This window comes from Pyrgilauda ruficollis, unplaced genomic scaffold (assembly GCF_017590135.1).
Source record: "Pyrgilauda ruficollis isolate IOZ18807 unplaced genomic scaffold, ASM1759013v1 scaffold13, whole genome shotgun sequence".
Classification (NCBI taxonomy): Eukaryota; Metazoa; Chordata; class Aves; order Passeriformes; family Passeridae; genus Pyrgilauda; species Pyrgilauda ruficollis.
In genome coordinates this window covers 5726930-5740591 of record NW_024511432.1, presented here as the reverse complement: position 1 = coordinate 5740591, position 13662 = coordinate 5726930, and the positions used below count along the sequence as shown (strand labels likewise).

General features: G+C 56.5%; 1 protein-coding gene across 8 annotated transcripts in view; it reads left to right on the top strand.

Annotated features, from left to right (window-relative positions):
* The window catches only part of SLC9A5 (solute carrier family 9 member A5), a 15860-nt gene extending 2198 nt beyond the window's left edge, over nucleotides 1-13662 (top strand). For 4 of the 8 annotated variants that reach the window (XM_041458858.1, XM_041458857.1, XM_041458861.1 and 1 more), the window contains 15 exons: nucleotides 4548-4850; nucleotides 5508-5671; nucleotides 5952-6030; nucleotides 6888-7065; nucleotides 7194-7414; nucleotides 7600-7802; nucleotides 8396-8485; nucleotides 8613-8683; nucleotides 9364-9493; nucleotides 9635-9723; nucleotides 9863-9989; nucleotides 10119-10289; nucleotides 10853-10922; nucleotides 11078-11209; nucleotides 11561-13662. In XM_041458858.1, the coding sequence (XP_041314792.1) occupies nucleotides 4548-4850; nucleotides 5508-5671; nucleotides 5952-6030; nucleotides 6888-7065; nucleotides 7194-7414; nucleotides 7600-7802; nucleotides 8396-8485; nucleotides 8613-8683; nucleotides 9364-9493; nucleotides 9635-9723; nucleotides 9863-9989; nucleotides 10119-10289; nucleotides 10853-10922; nucleotides 11078-11209; nucleotides 11561-12027 (2495 nt within the window). In that variant the 3' untranslated portion in view covers nucleotides 12028-13662. Of the gene's footprint in view, nucleotides 1-4547; nucleotides 4851-5507; nucleotides 5672-5951; nucleotides 6031-6887; nucleotides 7066-7193; nucleotides 7415-7599; nucleotides 7803-8395; nucleotides 8486-8612; nucleotides 8684-9363; nucleotides 9494-9634; nucleotides 9724-9862; nucleotides 9990-10118; nucleotides 10290-10376; nucleotides 10454-10852; nucleotides 10923-11077; nucleotides 11210-11496 lie in introns of those variants that run through there. The other 4 variants (XR_005954429.1, XM_041458859.1, XR_005954430.1 and 1 more) reach the window with 4 other exon arrangements.

Below are 13662 nucleotides of genomic sequence, written 5' to 3'. Positions count from 1 at the left end.
GATGTCCCGTGTTCCCAAAGGCTGGCACAGCACCTGGCACTGGCAGGTCTGGAAGCCATTGTTCCCCCCCAGCCCCGGGGAAAGGCTCGGTGCTGCCAGTGCCAGGCAGAATGTGCTCCCAGCAGCCTGGGGATGGCAGGTGCCTGCAGTCTCCTCCAGTGGGTCACTCCGGATTGGGTTGGCCTTGGACTCTTGTGCTCCCCAGCACAGAACCACGCAGGCAGGGGAGGCTCTGCTGTGAGAGGCTGTGTGGGAAGGCACAATGAGGATGTGTGTGAGCTGCGCAGGGCTGGGCTCCCCACCAGCATCCGGGGTGCTGGGGAGCGGACACCCGTGCGTGGGTGCCAAGCAGGGGTACCCAGAGGGCTGGTCCCCCACAGTGCCCCTGCCTGCTGTGCTGCGCCCAGGGGATGAGATCGTGACCTTGAGCCAGGTTTTCTCCTCAGAGACACCATTGTGGACACAGCCCCTGTTGTGGGGGCACAGACACTCTCTTAGTTTCCAGTTGGATCAAGAAATGGGGGTTCAGAGTTTGGCAGGGGAATCTCTGATCAGCCAGGGATGTGCAGCAGCACTCGTTACACAGGAGACAGCTACAGCTGTGACCACCAGCTGGCCTCTTCCTGTCCCAGCATCACTGTGGATCTTCCGTTCCTCTCCTTCCTTGCCTTCTTGCAAGAGAGACTTAAAACCTCGCGAGGAATTAACTAAAAGGTATCATGAGTTTAAAAATACAGCACTCTGCTGTAGCTGTGCCACCTCCAGCTGCCGAGTGCGTCCCTCCTACCTGCAGAAGATCAGAGAGAAAATTCCTTCCCCTGGCTGTTATTTTCTTCTCTCCAACCTCTCCCCAGAGCTGCTCCCTGTGCAGGTTTCCATTGACATGCACCCCTCAGCCACCCTGATTTTGTGCTGGTGGGTGCAGGGAGGCCTGAGCTGGGATCATTCCCAAATCCCCAGATCTGCCACGTTCTTCCAGGCCTGAGGCTGATGGCCACTCTCCTCTCTGTCTGTGAGACACAACCCTGATGGCTTCCAGCTGCCAGGTTTAGTGTATCCAGTGGGTCCAGTGGATCCTCAGAGCTTGGAGCCAATAGCCCAGACCTGCAGGCTCAGCTGCAGGCAGCACCCTGACATGGGTGTCCCCACAGATGGCACCTGCAGTCCCCAGGGTGCACAGGAGCCCACAGAGGAGTTGAACCAGGGGTGGAGGATTCTGGGGAGCAGAGAGGGCAGTGCCAGCTGTGGACACTGGGCTCGGCTGGCGCAGAGGATGCGCTGCGGTTGTGGCGCTGGGCTGCCAGCTCACAGCCCTGTGACTGCAGGGGAGGAAGCGGCCCCACGCCCGGGTGATGGGGAAATGACACTGTGGGCTCTGTTCTCAGAGGCAGTCACGATGCTGGGGTGACCAGAGCCAGCAAACACCCAGGGCAGGGAAAAACTGGCCTGGGTGTTGCCTTCCTGCACAGCGAGGCATCATCCGGGCTTTGCTGCCTTTTCCATCCACAGTCAGAGCACAGGATGGGGAGCACAGAGGTCATGAGCATTGCCCCAAACATTCTGCTTACACACAGCTGCCCCACAGGCAGGAGTTTGCCAGCAGACAGATACTTTTCTATGCAGCAGCATTGCAACCATCTTTCCTCACTCCATCACCTCTGCCCCCTTCTGCTCTTGTCTTGGTTTAGGTGTTTTGCCATTTCCCAAGCTCTGGAGGAGCACAAGAGGTTTTGGCCCTGAGTTCTCTCAGTGGCAAATCCTTTATTATGTATGCCTGAGTGTGGATTATGTCTCTGAAGTTAATTCACATGTGGCTAAGTTACTGTTGCTGTGGGAACCTTTAGTGCTGAAATCCTTGACTATGGTGTATAAAATTAGAGCTCGTTCAGTCTGTCCCCACTGGCTGCTCTCTGTGACACATGGGAGCTCATGTGCTGCCATTTCCTGGGGAGGCTGGCAGCTCTCCCCATCAGCCAGCAGATTTTTGGACAAGCATGATCTTTCCCATTGATGCTTCTCCTTTATTTGACCAAGTTTCTGGCTTGGTGAAATCAATCATAGAACACAGAATGGTTTGAGTTGGAAGAGACTTTAGAGATTATCATTTTCCAGCTACCCTTCCATGGGCAGAGACACCTTCCATTAGACCAAGTTGCTCAAAGCCCCATCCATCCTGGCCTTGAACACTTCCATGATGGATGACAGGCAAGACCCACGTCCCCACAGCATCCCTGCACGCTCTCCTGGGTCCCCCAGCCAGCCAGGACAGCTCCACAGCATGAGGAATGCAGCTGGGCTGCCGAAGCAGAGAGCAGGGATCTTGGCAATGTTCCTGAGAATGCAGAAAGGGGCTGGACGCCTCGTTCCCTTCTTGAAAACTTCAGAGCTTTGTTCCCGTGGGTGGGAAGCGGCTTCACAGCCTGCTGCAGGCGCTGAGTGAGCACCATTCGTCCACCGGTGAAAGCAGCTTGTGTGGGGTGAACAGGGCTCTGCAGTGACTTGTGTGGTCATTTAGCAGGAATTTGGCCTGGATGAAGCCCAGCCAGCATTTCTTCAGGCTGTGGGTTTGCTTGGAGGGCTGTAGTGTCCATATCACCACAGTCTCCAGGGCTGTATTGCAGCCCACAGCAGTGAGCCCAGGTGGCTGGGGCTCAGGGGGGTTCCCCAGGCTCTGTGGCTGGGGTGTTCAGTGGCAGAGGCTTGGCCTGGGTGCTCTTTCCTGTTGAGGTGCCTGGTGGTGGAGCTGCAGATCGTGTTGCCCCTGTGCTCACTGCTCTGCCCCTGCTGGCTGCAGCAGGGCTCCTGCTGTGTTATGGCAGGGAGCCAGTGCTGGGGCATGGATGGAGCTCACTGTGCCAAGCAGCAACCTCTTGAGGTCCTCAGCTGAAGGAAAAGTGGTCCTTAACCTGCACATTGGGTGGTGGGTTCAATGATGTCTTTGGTTGTGAACCAGATCTTTGTCATTCAATTATCTCTGCTAATTCAGAGCTCAGCTGTGGTGAAGGAAGGAAAATCACCTAAGAGGTGCTGGGAAAGGAGAAAGGAAGAACATCAGGAGGCCACAACCTCAGTTCTCTGGCTGCCCACATCTCGGGGACCCTGGGACCTGTCCCAGAAGGATAGAGCAGGACCAGGACAGGTGCAGAGGAGAATGACAAGGGCATAGACACATGGAAACCTACTGATGAAGTACTGCCTGTTCCTGGGCTCCTGTCCAGGCCTGTGCCACTGGAGACAGCACCCTGGGCTAGGCAGACCTTATGGTCTGTCCATTGGGGTCCCAAAGGAGGGAAGCAGCTGAGTGACCCAGGGCTGGTGCATGACCACAGCACAACTTTCCTTCTGGAGGGGTAGCTTGGCACAAGCAATGGGCAGCCTTAGTCCAGCTAAAGGGCTTTAGGGACTGGGTTTTGGGGTTGGCAGCAGGGCTGGGCTCGCAGCCAACTGATGGCTCAGAGCCTGCCCTGATGTCCCTTGTACCTGCTGGGTGCACAAGGACAGAGGTGGCTCTTGGAGTACCTGGAGGAACCCACTCCCCAGGAGATTTCTTCATCTGATGGTCAAGTCATGCAACAGAGCTGGGCTGGATGTTACAAGTGATGGCAGAACCCAGTGATGGGGGGACAAAATCACTCAGTGGCCTTTCCCCAAGCAATGCCCTTTTGGAGGGGCAGCAGAAATACAGCACCTTGTGCTAGTGAGGAGAAACCCCCAGGGATGGGGGTTGCCTGCCTGGAAGCTGGACTGATTTGGGATTACACAGGGCACCCTGACATGGGAACAAGGGTGCCTGGAGGAACAAATCCCCTGTGCTGACTGATGTGGCACCCTGCTGGCTTGTGCCTGAGCACAGGTTCACTGCCACATTACTGACGGATGAATACAGGGCATCCTCTGCTTGCTTTAGGAAATACATCCTGTTCAACGGCAGCTTAAGATTTGGCCCAAACCTTGCATGGAATAAACTGATTATTCCAAGCATCTCTAAACGTGCAGCTCCCAAGTGCCTGTGTTTTTGCATGCAGGTAGGTTAGCTAGTGCTGAGGGAGGTTGTGCTCGGGCATGGCTTGTGCTGCAGTGGTTTGCATGCTCTGGGTGCTTGCTCAGATGGATGCAAACAAGGTCACCCTGTCACCAGGGCTGAGCATCCTCGTCTCTGAGTGGGGTGACATGTCCCGGTGTACCAGGATTTCTTCACTTGAAGAGCAGCCAGCAGTGCTCGTGACTGTGAACGTGTTCGCTGCCTGCTTTAAACCTTTAAGTGCAGATACCAGAAGCCAAGAAAAGTAAAATGCCTGGCTGATTGGCTTATTAGACAGTGGCTGAGAGGGAAATCCTAAAGAGTCAGAGACCTGAAATCCTGACCTGGGAGGCAGCTGGAAGGCCTTTTGTGCACATGTGGCCATAAAGCAGCTTTTCCGTAGGTGCTCCCTTGTTCTTCTCCCATCCATCATGCATCACCCAACCCTTCTGTGAAGCCTGTGGATTTGGGATGCTCTGTCCACGTGCCTGTTTGGCTGATGCTCTCGTTCTTCTTTTTCTTCTAGTTTTTCACCTGTCAAGGAAGGTGACATCTGTTGTCCCGGAGAGCTGCCTTCTCATCCTGCTGGGGCTGGGCCTGGGGGGCATCGTGTTGGCCGTGGCAAAGAAAGCCGAGTACCAGCTGGAGCCCAACATGTTCTTCCTCTTCCTTCTGCCCCCCATCGTCCTGGACTCGGGGTACTTCATGCCCAGCCGGCTGTTCTTTGACAACATCGGTGCCATCCTCACCTACGCAGTGGTGGGCACGCTCTGGAACTCCTTCGCCACCGGCACCGCGCTCTGGGGCCTGCACCGGGCCGGGCTCATGGGTGGGTGTGCAGGGCTGCCCAGCTCGGCCCACATCCCCAAAATATAGGTTGGAGGTACAAAGCAACCCCAATTTCATAGCCCACTGCCTCTCCCTGCTGTGGATTCCTAGGAATTACAGCACAAGCAGGGTCCTGACATCCTGGGAATGGTGCTCTGGCAGGACGGTCAAGCGTGCAGGGCAGACGGGCCCTGCTTGGCTCTGGGCTGACTCATGTCTTTGCTATTTTTGTCTGCCGACCTTGGCTAGCGTTGCTGGCTCGCTGCCGTGTGTTCCCTGTCCTTGGCTGGAGCCACTGGCTGGCCTGGGCTGTGTTTTGAGCTCTCCTGAGCCCTGAGGAGCCACTTGATGCCTGGACCCGAGGTGGGGCTGCTGAGCCACCTTTGGTGGTGCCTGCTGGAGGAGCAGTGATGCACCTGGGGGCCAGCAGGGACATCCCTCATGCTCCTCTCATGTTGCAGCAAGAAGGCACTAAGTCCCACTTTTCCAGGGGCATCCTGGAGGTCTGGGAACACTTTTGGCCTCATCCCACTGCACTCCCAGTTGAGATGCTGCAGCCAAATCACTGGGATCAGATGAGGGACAGGCTTATTTCCAGCTGGTGAGAGGGGCTCTGGGGTGGCTGGTTTGCCTGACTTTGGTCCTTCTGTCCTAACAGATCCAGGTGTTGAAGCTGGTCTGATGGATTTCCTGCTCTTTGGCAGCCTGATTTCAGCTGTGGACCCTGTGGCAGTCCTGGCTGTCTTTGAAGAGGTCCATGTTAATGAGACCCTCTTCATCATTGTGTTTGGCGAGTCTCTCCTGAACGATGCTGTCACTGTGGTGAGTTGCAGCTTGGGGGACTCTAATGTTGAGCCCAACATGTCCAAGGTGCTGGAATTCCCCAGGATGGGCAGAGGATGCAGGTGATATCTCTGAGCTGGGGGCAGACCTATGCCATGCTCTCTTGGCCTTTCCTCTCTCCTGGCCCTGGGAGACTTTGCTGAAATGAGCTGTTACCTGACAGGTTTGGGGTGGAAATGCCTCTTCCACAGGACCCTTCCTGTCCCTCTCAAGGCAGGGCAATGCCCTGTTTTTCTCACGGGGTTTGCCTTGCCTGCAGGTGCTGTACAAGGTCTTCAACTCTTTTGTGGAGCTGGGCCCAGCACACATCCACGCCACAGACTACGTGAAGGGGGTAGGTGAGTAATTGCCACACCAGCCCCTCCACCTCTTCCTCTGTTGTGGAAATGGAGCAGGGCAAGCACAGGAGCCATTGTCCTGTGGGGTGGGCACTGAGCACCACAGCTCTGTCACTCCCTGTGTCACATGCTGGCCATCAGCATAGAACTGCAGAATTGTGTGGGCTGGAAGGGATCTTAAAGACCATCTTGTTCCAACCCCCCCTGCCATGAGCAGGGACACTTTCCAGTAGACCAGGTTGCTCAGAGCCCCCCCAAACTGACCTTGAACACTTACAGGGATGGGACAGCCAGTCTGTGGCAGGGCCTCATCACCCTCACAGGGAAGCATTTCTTCCTAATACCCAATCTAATCCTGCCCTCTGTCAGTTTGAAGCCATTCCCCCTTGTCCTGTTATTCCACATTCATATCAAAAGTCCCTCTCCAGCTCTTTTGGAGTACTCTTCAGGTACTGGAAGGGCTTCTGAGGTCTCCCCAGGGTCTTCTCCAGGCTGAACAGCCCCAATTCTATCAGCCTGCCCCCACAGCAGAGGTGCTCCAGGGGATGCTATTCCATGTTCATGTCAAAAGTCCCTCTCCAGCTCTTTTGGAGTACTCTTCAGGTACTGGAAGGGCTTCTGAGGTCTCCCCAGGGTCTTCTCCAGGCTGAACAGCCCCAATTCTATCAGCCTGCCCCCACAGCAGAGGTGCTCCAGGGGATGCTTTGGGATCATCCAAAGCTTTGTGGTCCATGGGATGCTTTGGAGGGGACCTGGGTAGGAACACGGCACTTGGCCAGCCCAGCATGGCATGGCTGTGGGGCACAGGAGCTGGGCCCACTTCCTTATGGCTCACATGAGACTTCTCTTCCCACCAGCCTCCTTCTTCCTGGTGAGCCTGGGGGGCACAGCCGTGGGGCTGCTCTTCGCCTTCCTGCTGGCCCTGATCACGCGGTTCACCAAGCGCGTGCGCATCATCGAGCCGCTCTTCGTCTTCCTCCTGGCCTACGTCGCGTACCTCGCCGCCGAGATGGTCTCGCTCTCCGCCATCCTGGCGTGAGTACTGGGTTACCCCAGGGCAACCCAGGAAACTGGGGTTGCAGTGCCGAGCAGCAAGAGGCAGTGAGTAGAACCACTCCTCATCCTGCCATAGGGCCATGCCATCTCCTCCTGCCCCTCTGCAGAGTCACCTTCTGTGGGATCTGCTGCAAGAAGTACGTGGAAGCCAACATCTCCCAGAAATCCCGCACCACAGTCAAGTACACCATGAAGACACTGGCCAGCAGTTCAGAGACCATCATCTTCATGTTTCTGGGCATCTCGGCTGTGGACACCTCCAAGTGGACATGGGACACAGCTCTGGTGCTGGGCACCCTGTTCTTTATCCTGCTCTTCAGAGCTGTGGGTCAGTCTGTCCTGCTGTGTATATGGCCGGTAGCACACAGCCCTTTTCATGCCAAAAAGGGAGATTGCCTGGGAAAGCTTGGGGCACAAGGCCAGCCATGGATCCTGGCTGGGATTTTGTGCTGTGCTGCTGGAGCAGACAGGGTTCTCCCAGCATTCCAGGCTCTCCTCCTCCTTCTTCCCCAGGTGTTGTTCTCCAAACATACGTGCTCAACCGCTTCCGCCTCATCCCCCTGGACAGGATCGACCAGGTGGTCATGTCATATGGTGGCCTCCGTGGGGCTGTGGCCTTCGCCCTGGTCATCCTGCTGGACAGGGAAAAAGTGAAAGCCAAGGACTACTTTGTGGCAACGACCATCGTGGTGGTGTTCTTCACTGTCATTGTGCAGGTGAGGATGGGCACTGTGCCCTCCTCCGGTGCTGCTTTCTTGCCACAGAACTGGCCTGGGGACACGTGCTTTGGGAAAGTATCTTTTTTCAAGTGACCTTTGGTCCTTGGTTCTTTCTGACACCCCATCCATCAGCAGGTGGGCAGGACCACTATGGGGACTGTTGTGATGGGGGGCCATGGCCCATCTTCCCACTGGCATTTTGTTCTGGGACTGGCTCCAGGAGGTGGGGACTGTTGTGATGGTGGGGCCATGGCCCACCTTCTTTTCCCACTGGCATTTTGTTCTGGGACTGGCTCCAGGAGCTCCAAGAGTGCATGCCTGTCCAGGCTGCTCTCTCTACAAAGCTGCTGATGGGCCCCGGCTCTGGCATTGAGTGCCCTGGGAAGGGAAGCCACAGGGAGGATGAATATGAGTCTAGGGGAAGGATGACTGGGGGTGCACACCATGGCACAGGGGTTGGGTTGATAGGGGCATGTGTGGCTGGCACAGCCACTGTCCCCAGTCACTTCGTGCTGCTTCTGCTCCCCATGCCCCAGCTATGCACCCTCTCGCCCTCCCAGTCTTTCCCTTGCCTTCTCCTGCCATTCTAGGGCCTCACCATCAAACCCTTGGTGACGTGGCTGAAGGTGAAGCGTAGTGACCACCACAAACCCACGCTGAACGAGGAGCTGCATGAGCACGTAAGTGATAGTGCCAGAGGCTGCCCAGCTCCCCTCACCTGTGGGACTGGGAGAGGGCCGTGTATGACCTTGGCATCCCCAGGGCACCCACAGCCTTGCACCACTCACCCTCTTCCCCTCACTCAAGGCCTTTGACCACATCTTGGCAGCGGTGGAGGACATCGTGGGGCACCACGGCTACCACTACTGGCGGGACAAGTGAGTGTGTTAGACAGGATCCTCTGCTGACTGTTAGTGAATGGAGATGCATGGCAGCCACAGGGACATCTTGGGGTTCTCACAGGAGAACACCCCTGCTGTGGACAGGGCAGCAGGACCAGGAAGCCTGTATGTCTGTCCATCAATCTGGATAGGTACCATCAGACTGCTGTTGTGCAGCAGACCAAGATCACAAAAGCATCCCAGAAAGAGGTCAGGTTGGGATGCTGTGGAGCTGGCATTGCTTGCCAAGGTCAGAACTTGGGGTGTCCATGTTGGTGGCAATGGCCCTCTGCCTCCTCATGGATGGAACTGCTCTGGGCACTGAGGAGGGAACAGCCCTGTTCCTGCCTGGGCAGTGTTTATCTGCAGCACAGGGACAGGAAAAGGATGCAAAAAGCCTGTTTCCTGCAGGGGAAGTGCTCCAGCAGGGTGGCCCCAGTCCTACTCCCACTACCTCTCACAGATCCGATGGTGTCTGGCTTCCCCTTGGGCAGGCTGAAGGGTCACTATGTCCCCTCCCGTCCTGATCTCCCTGGCAGTGTGTCCCTGTGCACAGCCAGGTCCTGCTGCCCAGCCTCCCTTCACCATACCTGGGACACTCAGCCTTGTGTGGGTAGATATCCCTGGCCATGGTACCCCATGGGAGCTGAACTGCCTCTGTCTTCATCTCATGGCAGGTGGGAGCAGTTTGACAAGAAATACCTGAGCCAGCTCCTGATGCGGAAATCTGCCTACAGGCTGCGGGATGAGATCTGGGATGTTTACTACAAGCTGAACATCCGGGATGCTATCAGCTTTGTAGATCAGGTACAGGCAGTAGTGGCCCTGGCAGGAGAGGTTCCCCTCGTGTATGGCCATATGTGCACCCTCTGGCCAGGCAGTGGGGACCTGCCCATCCCAGCTGGGTCCTTGCTGTCCTGATGCCAGCCTTGTTCTCCCACCTCCCAGGGTGGCCACGTGCACTCGGCTGCCAAGCTGGCGCTGCCCTCCATGCCCAGCCGCACGTCCATGTCCGAGTCATCAGTCACAAACCTCCTGTGAGTACAACCATCCCTCTGAGCTCCTGCACGGACCTCCTTGGACCTCACAGCCGCCCTCTTCCCTGGGGGCAGGTTGCACCAGGGCTGGCAGGGGGCTGGCATGGAGCCCAGCCCGTCCACGTCCATCTCCCCGCAGGAGGGAGAGCGGGAGCGGCGCGTGCCTGGACCTGCAGGTGATCGACACGGTGCGGAGCCGCCGGGACAAGGAGGACGCCGCCATGCACCACGTGCTGCGAGGGAGCCTCTACAAGCCCCGGCGGAGGGTGAGCACTCCCGGGCCACGGCGTGCGGCTGACCCCGAGGGGAGCAGCACCCGCAGGAGGAGTGGGGATGGACCGTGCTCCGTGGGGCCAGCTGCTCACCCTGTGTCTCTTTGCCTCTCCCTCGGCCAGTACAAGGCCAGCTACAGCCGTCACTTCATCTCTCCAGATAAACAAGAGCGCCAAGATAAAGAAATCTTCCGGCAGAACATGAAGAGGCGTCTGGAGACCTTCAAGTCCACAAAGCACAATGTCTGCTCCTCCAAGAGCAAGGCCAGGCTGAAGGAAAAAGGCAGGAAAAAGGCAAGTCCTCCCCAAGCTCCTGTTCTTTTCCTAGCTCTGAGATTTGGCCACCCCAGGATGCAGTAAGAGAGTCCTTTTGCGGTGTAGGTGAAGTGTTGCAGGGCATCAGCAGCTCCAGAGCCAGAGGGGAAAGCAGCTCATCTCTTCTCCTGTTGATGCTGCATGTGAGCATGCAAGTGTTGTGTGTCCGTGTGTCCCCAGCATGCCATCAGTGCTGTGGGGTGGCTCTTCACTGAGCAAAGCCCTGGAGGAGCCCCAGGTTTGTTTTGCAAGAGCACTCAGCATAAAGCAGCCTCAGTGTTGGTGGAGATCCAGGCTCAGAAGTGTGGCACCACATCTCAAACTGAGCCTTAGATATCTTCTTTTATTTGGAGGCTTTTGAAGCCATTGCAGCTGAGCAGTTCCTTGTGGGGCCATGAAGATGCAAAGCCTAAGGACTAGAAACCATCTGCCATGTAGCCAGGGTGGGAATCTGCATGCCCAATGTGGCTGGCTTGCAGGACCACCTCTTGGTTTAGGGCTTTGCACAAGACAGGTCCCTGCCAGTTCCTCTTCTTTCACAGAAGAACATCTCTCTGACCAAAGAGACACCCAATGGGAAGACTCACAGAAATGTCCCCTGGCAGGATGCAGGTAAGGCCAGTGGCAGGTGAGGATGGCAGGTCCTGGCAGGGGGGCCTGGTGGCGTGGGATGGGAGCACCTGCTGTGCTTGCCCACTGCGAGATCGGTGGGATGACAGCACCAGGGTTGTGCTAGCACCAAACCAACCTCTTCCATCTGCCTGCAGCTCCTGTCCTGGTGATGGTCAGCTCAGAGGAGGAGGAGAGTGACAGCTCAGAGACGGAGAAGGAGGACGATGAGGGGATTGTGTTCGTTGCTCGAGCCACTGATGAGGTCCTGCAGGGAAAGACAACTCCTGGTAGGCACCAATGCTCCATGCAGGGCAGCTGCCATTGGGTACCTTATCCTTCCTCTGCCTGTGGAGCAAAGCTGCCTTGGCCTGGGCAAAACCAAAAACCAGAGCATGAATGGGAGAATCACTGTCCTCTGGGGGCATGGCAGAGCCTCCCTGTGTCCTGCATCCCTGGGCCACCACACATGGTGTGATTCTTGGGATTGTCCTGCATCCTTGTGGGTCCTTTCCAACTCAGGATATTCTAGGGTTCTGTGGCCATTTGGTAGTGGTTGGTTCTGCAATGTTTGCAGGGTCCAAGGAGAGACTGAGAGCTGTGCAAGCTCCCTCTCACTGTCCCTCCATCTGCATCTCCAGGCAGCCTGGATGTCTGCCCCAGCCCCTGCATCATCCCTCCGTCACCAACCTTGGCAGAGAAGGAGCTGCCATGGAAAGGAGACCAGGCTGATCTGGCTGTTTATGTCTCCTCGGAGACCACCAAAATTGTGCCAGTGGATATGCAGAAGGCGTGGAACCAAAGCATCTCCTCCCTGGAGAGCATTGCTTCCCCCCCAGGCATCGAGAGCGGACCTCAGCACAGGAGATTTGCCTGCCCTGTGCTGGAGGAGCAACCCCAGTCTGCAAGCCAGGCGATGCCAGAGCAGAGCTCCTGCTTCCAGTTCCCCAGCCATATCTCCAAGAGCGGCCGGTCACAGAGTGACAGCAGCCCGGACGGTCCCGAGCAGCAGGAGCTGCAACCTTTGATGGCCACAGAGGAGCAGGGCAGGATGCCACCCTCTGCAGAGCCCAGGTGGCTGATGTTCAACAGAGCAAGCCACCTCTGAGGCATCCTGTGGATTGGGAAGGGTCTGAGAGCTGAAGACAGGCTATGACCTGGTGACTGCTCTGTCTTGCACTGCAAAGCTTGTGTGTGTCTCCATATACTCCAGGAGAGACAGGAGAACCCAGTATTCCTCCTGGAGCTGTTCTCCAGGTTGTGCTTTGCCCATGCACCTGCTGATGCAAACCTGGACAATAATTGGTCTTTGTGCTGTGACAGCAGGTACCAGCCCCTGTCCGCCCAGGAAGGCACAGATCCCAAACCTCATTCTTTCTCTCTGGTCCCTACACATCTCTGCAGCTGGGGGGTTAGAGATATTTCTCCCAGGGCTGGGATCCTGAACAGACTTGATCCTCTCCTGGCTGTGCTGCCCTGCGGTGGTGGCTGCTGGAAATGGGCTGTGGCTGCTCACAGGTGTAAGAGTATGAGCTGGTCTCCAGCCTGGCTGTGAGTAGGAGACCTCTGGGAGAAGGGCTGAGAGCAGCACTGGTGCACAAGAGCCCACCCACACCCAGTGACTGAGCCATTGGCTTCAAGGTGACCACAGTGCTGGTTCCTCACAGCATGCATGGAGCTCAGCCAGGAGCTCGGAGATGGGCTCCTTGCCACGACAGCCCCGTGTTCCCCGGGTTATGGAGGCACCACAGAGGCAAGGCCGTGGCTTTCTCAGGACTGGGAGCAGCGCTCCTGGGGCTTGGCTCCACCAGGAGCTGGGTTAGCAAACCTGTACGCACAGGGACTCCTCTAACAGCCACCCTGCTGTGCCAGCCTCGCACCCTCGCCTGGATGTGTTCCCAGCAGCTGCAGTGTTCAGCTTTCTGGCTTTACTGGCAGGCAGCTGCCCTGCACAGCATCCTTGGTGTTCCTTCTGCCCACGTCTGAGTCTCCCAGTTGCCTGGGGTGCATCAGCTGGGAGGACTGGTCATGGTGCAAGGAGTGGAGCGAGCAGCAGGTATGAATGTACAGCAGGATGGGTGTGACCAGTGTGCATCTTCAAAGGTCTGTCCCCAACACCTGCATCCCAGCCACCTGTTTCCTCCTCAGAGGGTGCTGGGAGCTGGTGGCACACACGATGAATTACTTCTGGTGTGACCTCAAGGGCCAAGAATTTCACCCCAAGAACTGCTCAGCACACAAAAGAGCACAATGGCTGGGCACCGGCAGAGCAGGAAGGTTGGGGGTCACTCCTCTTTGGGAAAAATGGGGTCTTGGACTGTTAATGCTCCAAAGCAGATAAAAGGCTGCCTTTTCTGGCTCTGTGGGTGTGCTGAGACAGCAGGTGCCAAGGGGACCTGGATGCACTGGGTGGGCGAGTCCAGTGTGGAGCAGGTGAGCTGGTGGGGCTCCCAGCCCTGTCAGCAGGGCTCAGCAGAGGCCCTTCAGCTCTGTACCTGTTCCACCAGATGAGCATGAAGTTTTTAAAAGGTTTTTATATAGTTTTGCATTTCTGGTATGACTTATTCTAGTTTTGATTTCTGATATTGGGCCATACTAAATCTCTAGTTGGGTCAGTGTTTTCTGTAGCCATGGGCACCACAAATGACTCAAGACTTAATATATTATTTGCAAGGATATTGTTATAATGTGAAAATATATGCAGAGTATTTTGTAATGTTCAATAAACTGGAGTTGGAGCAGA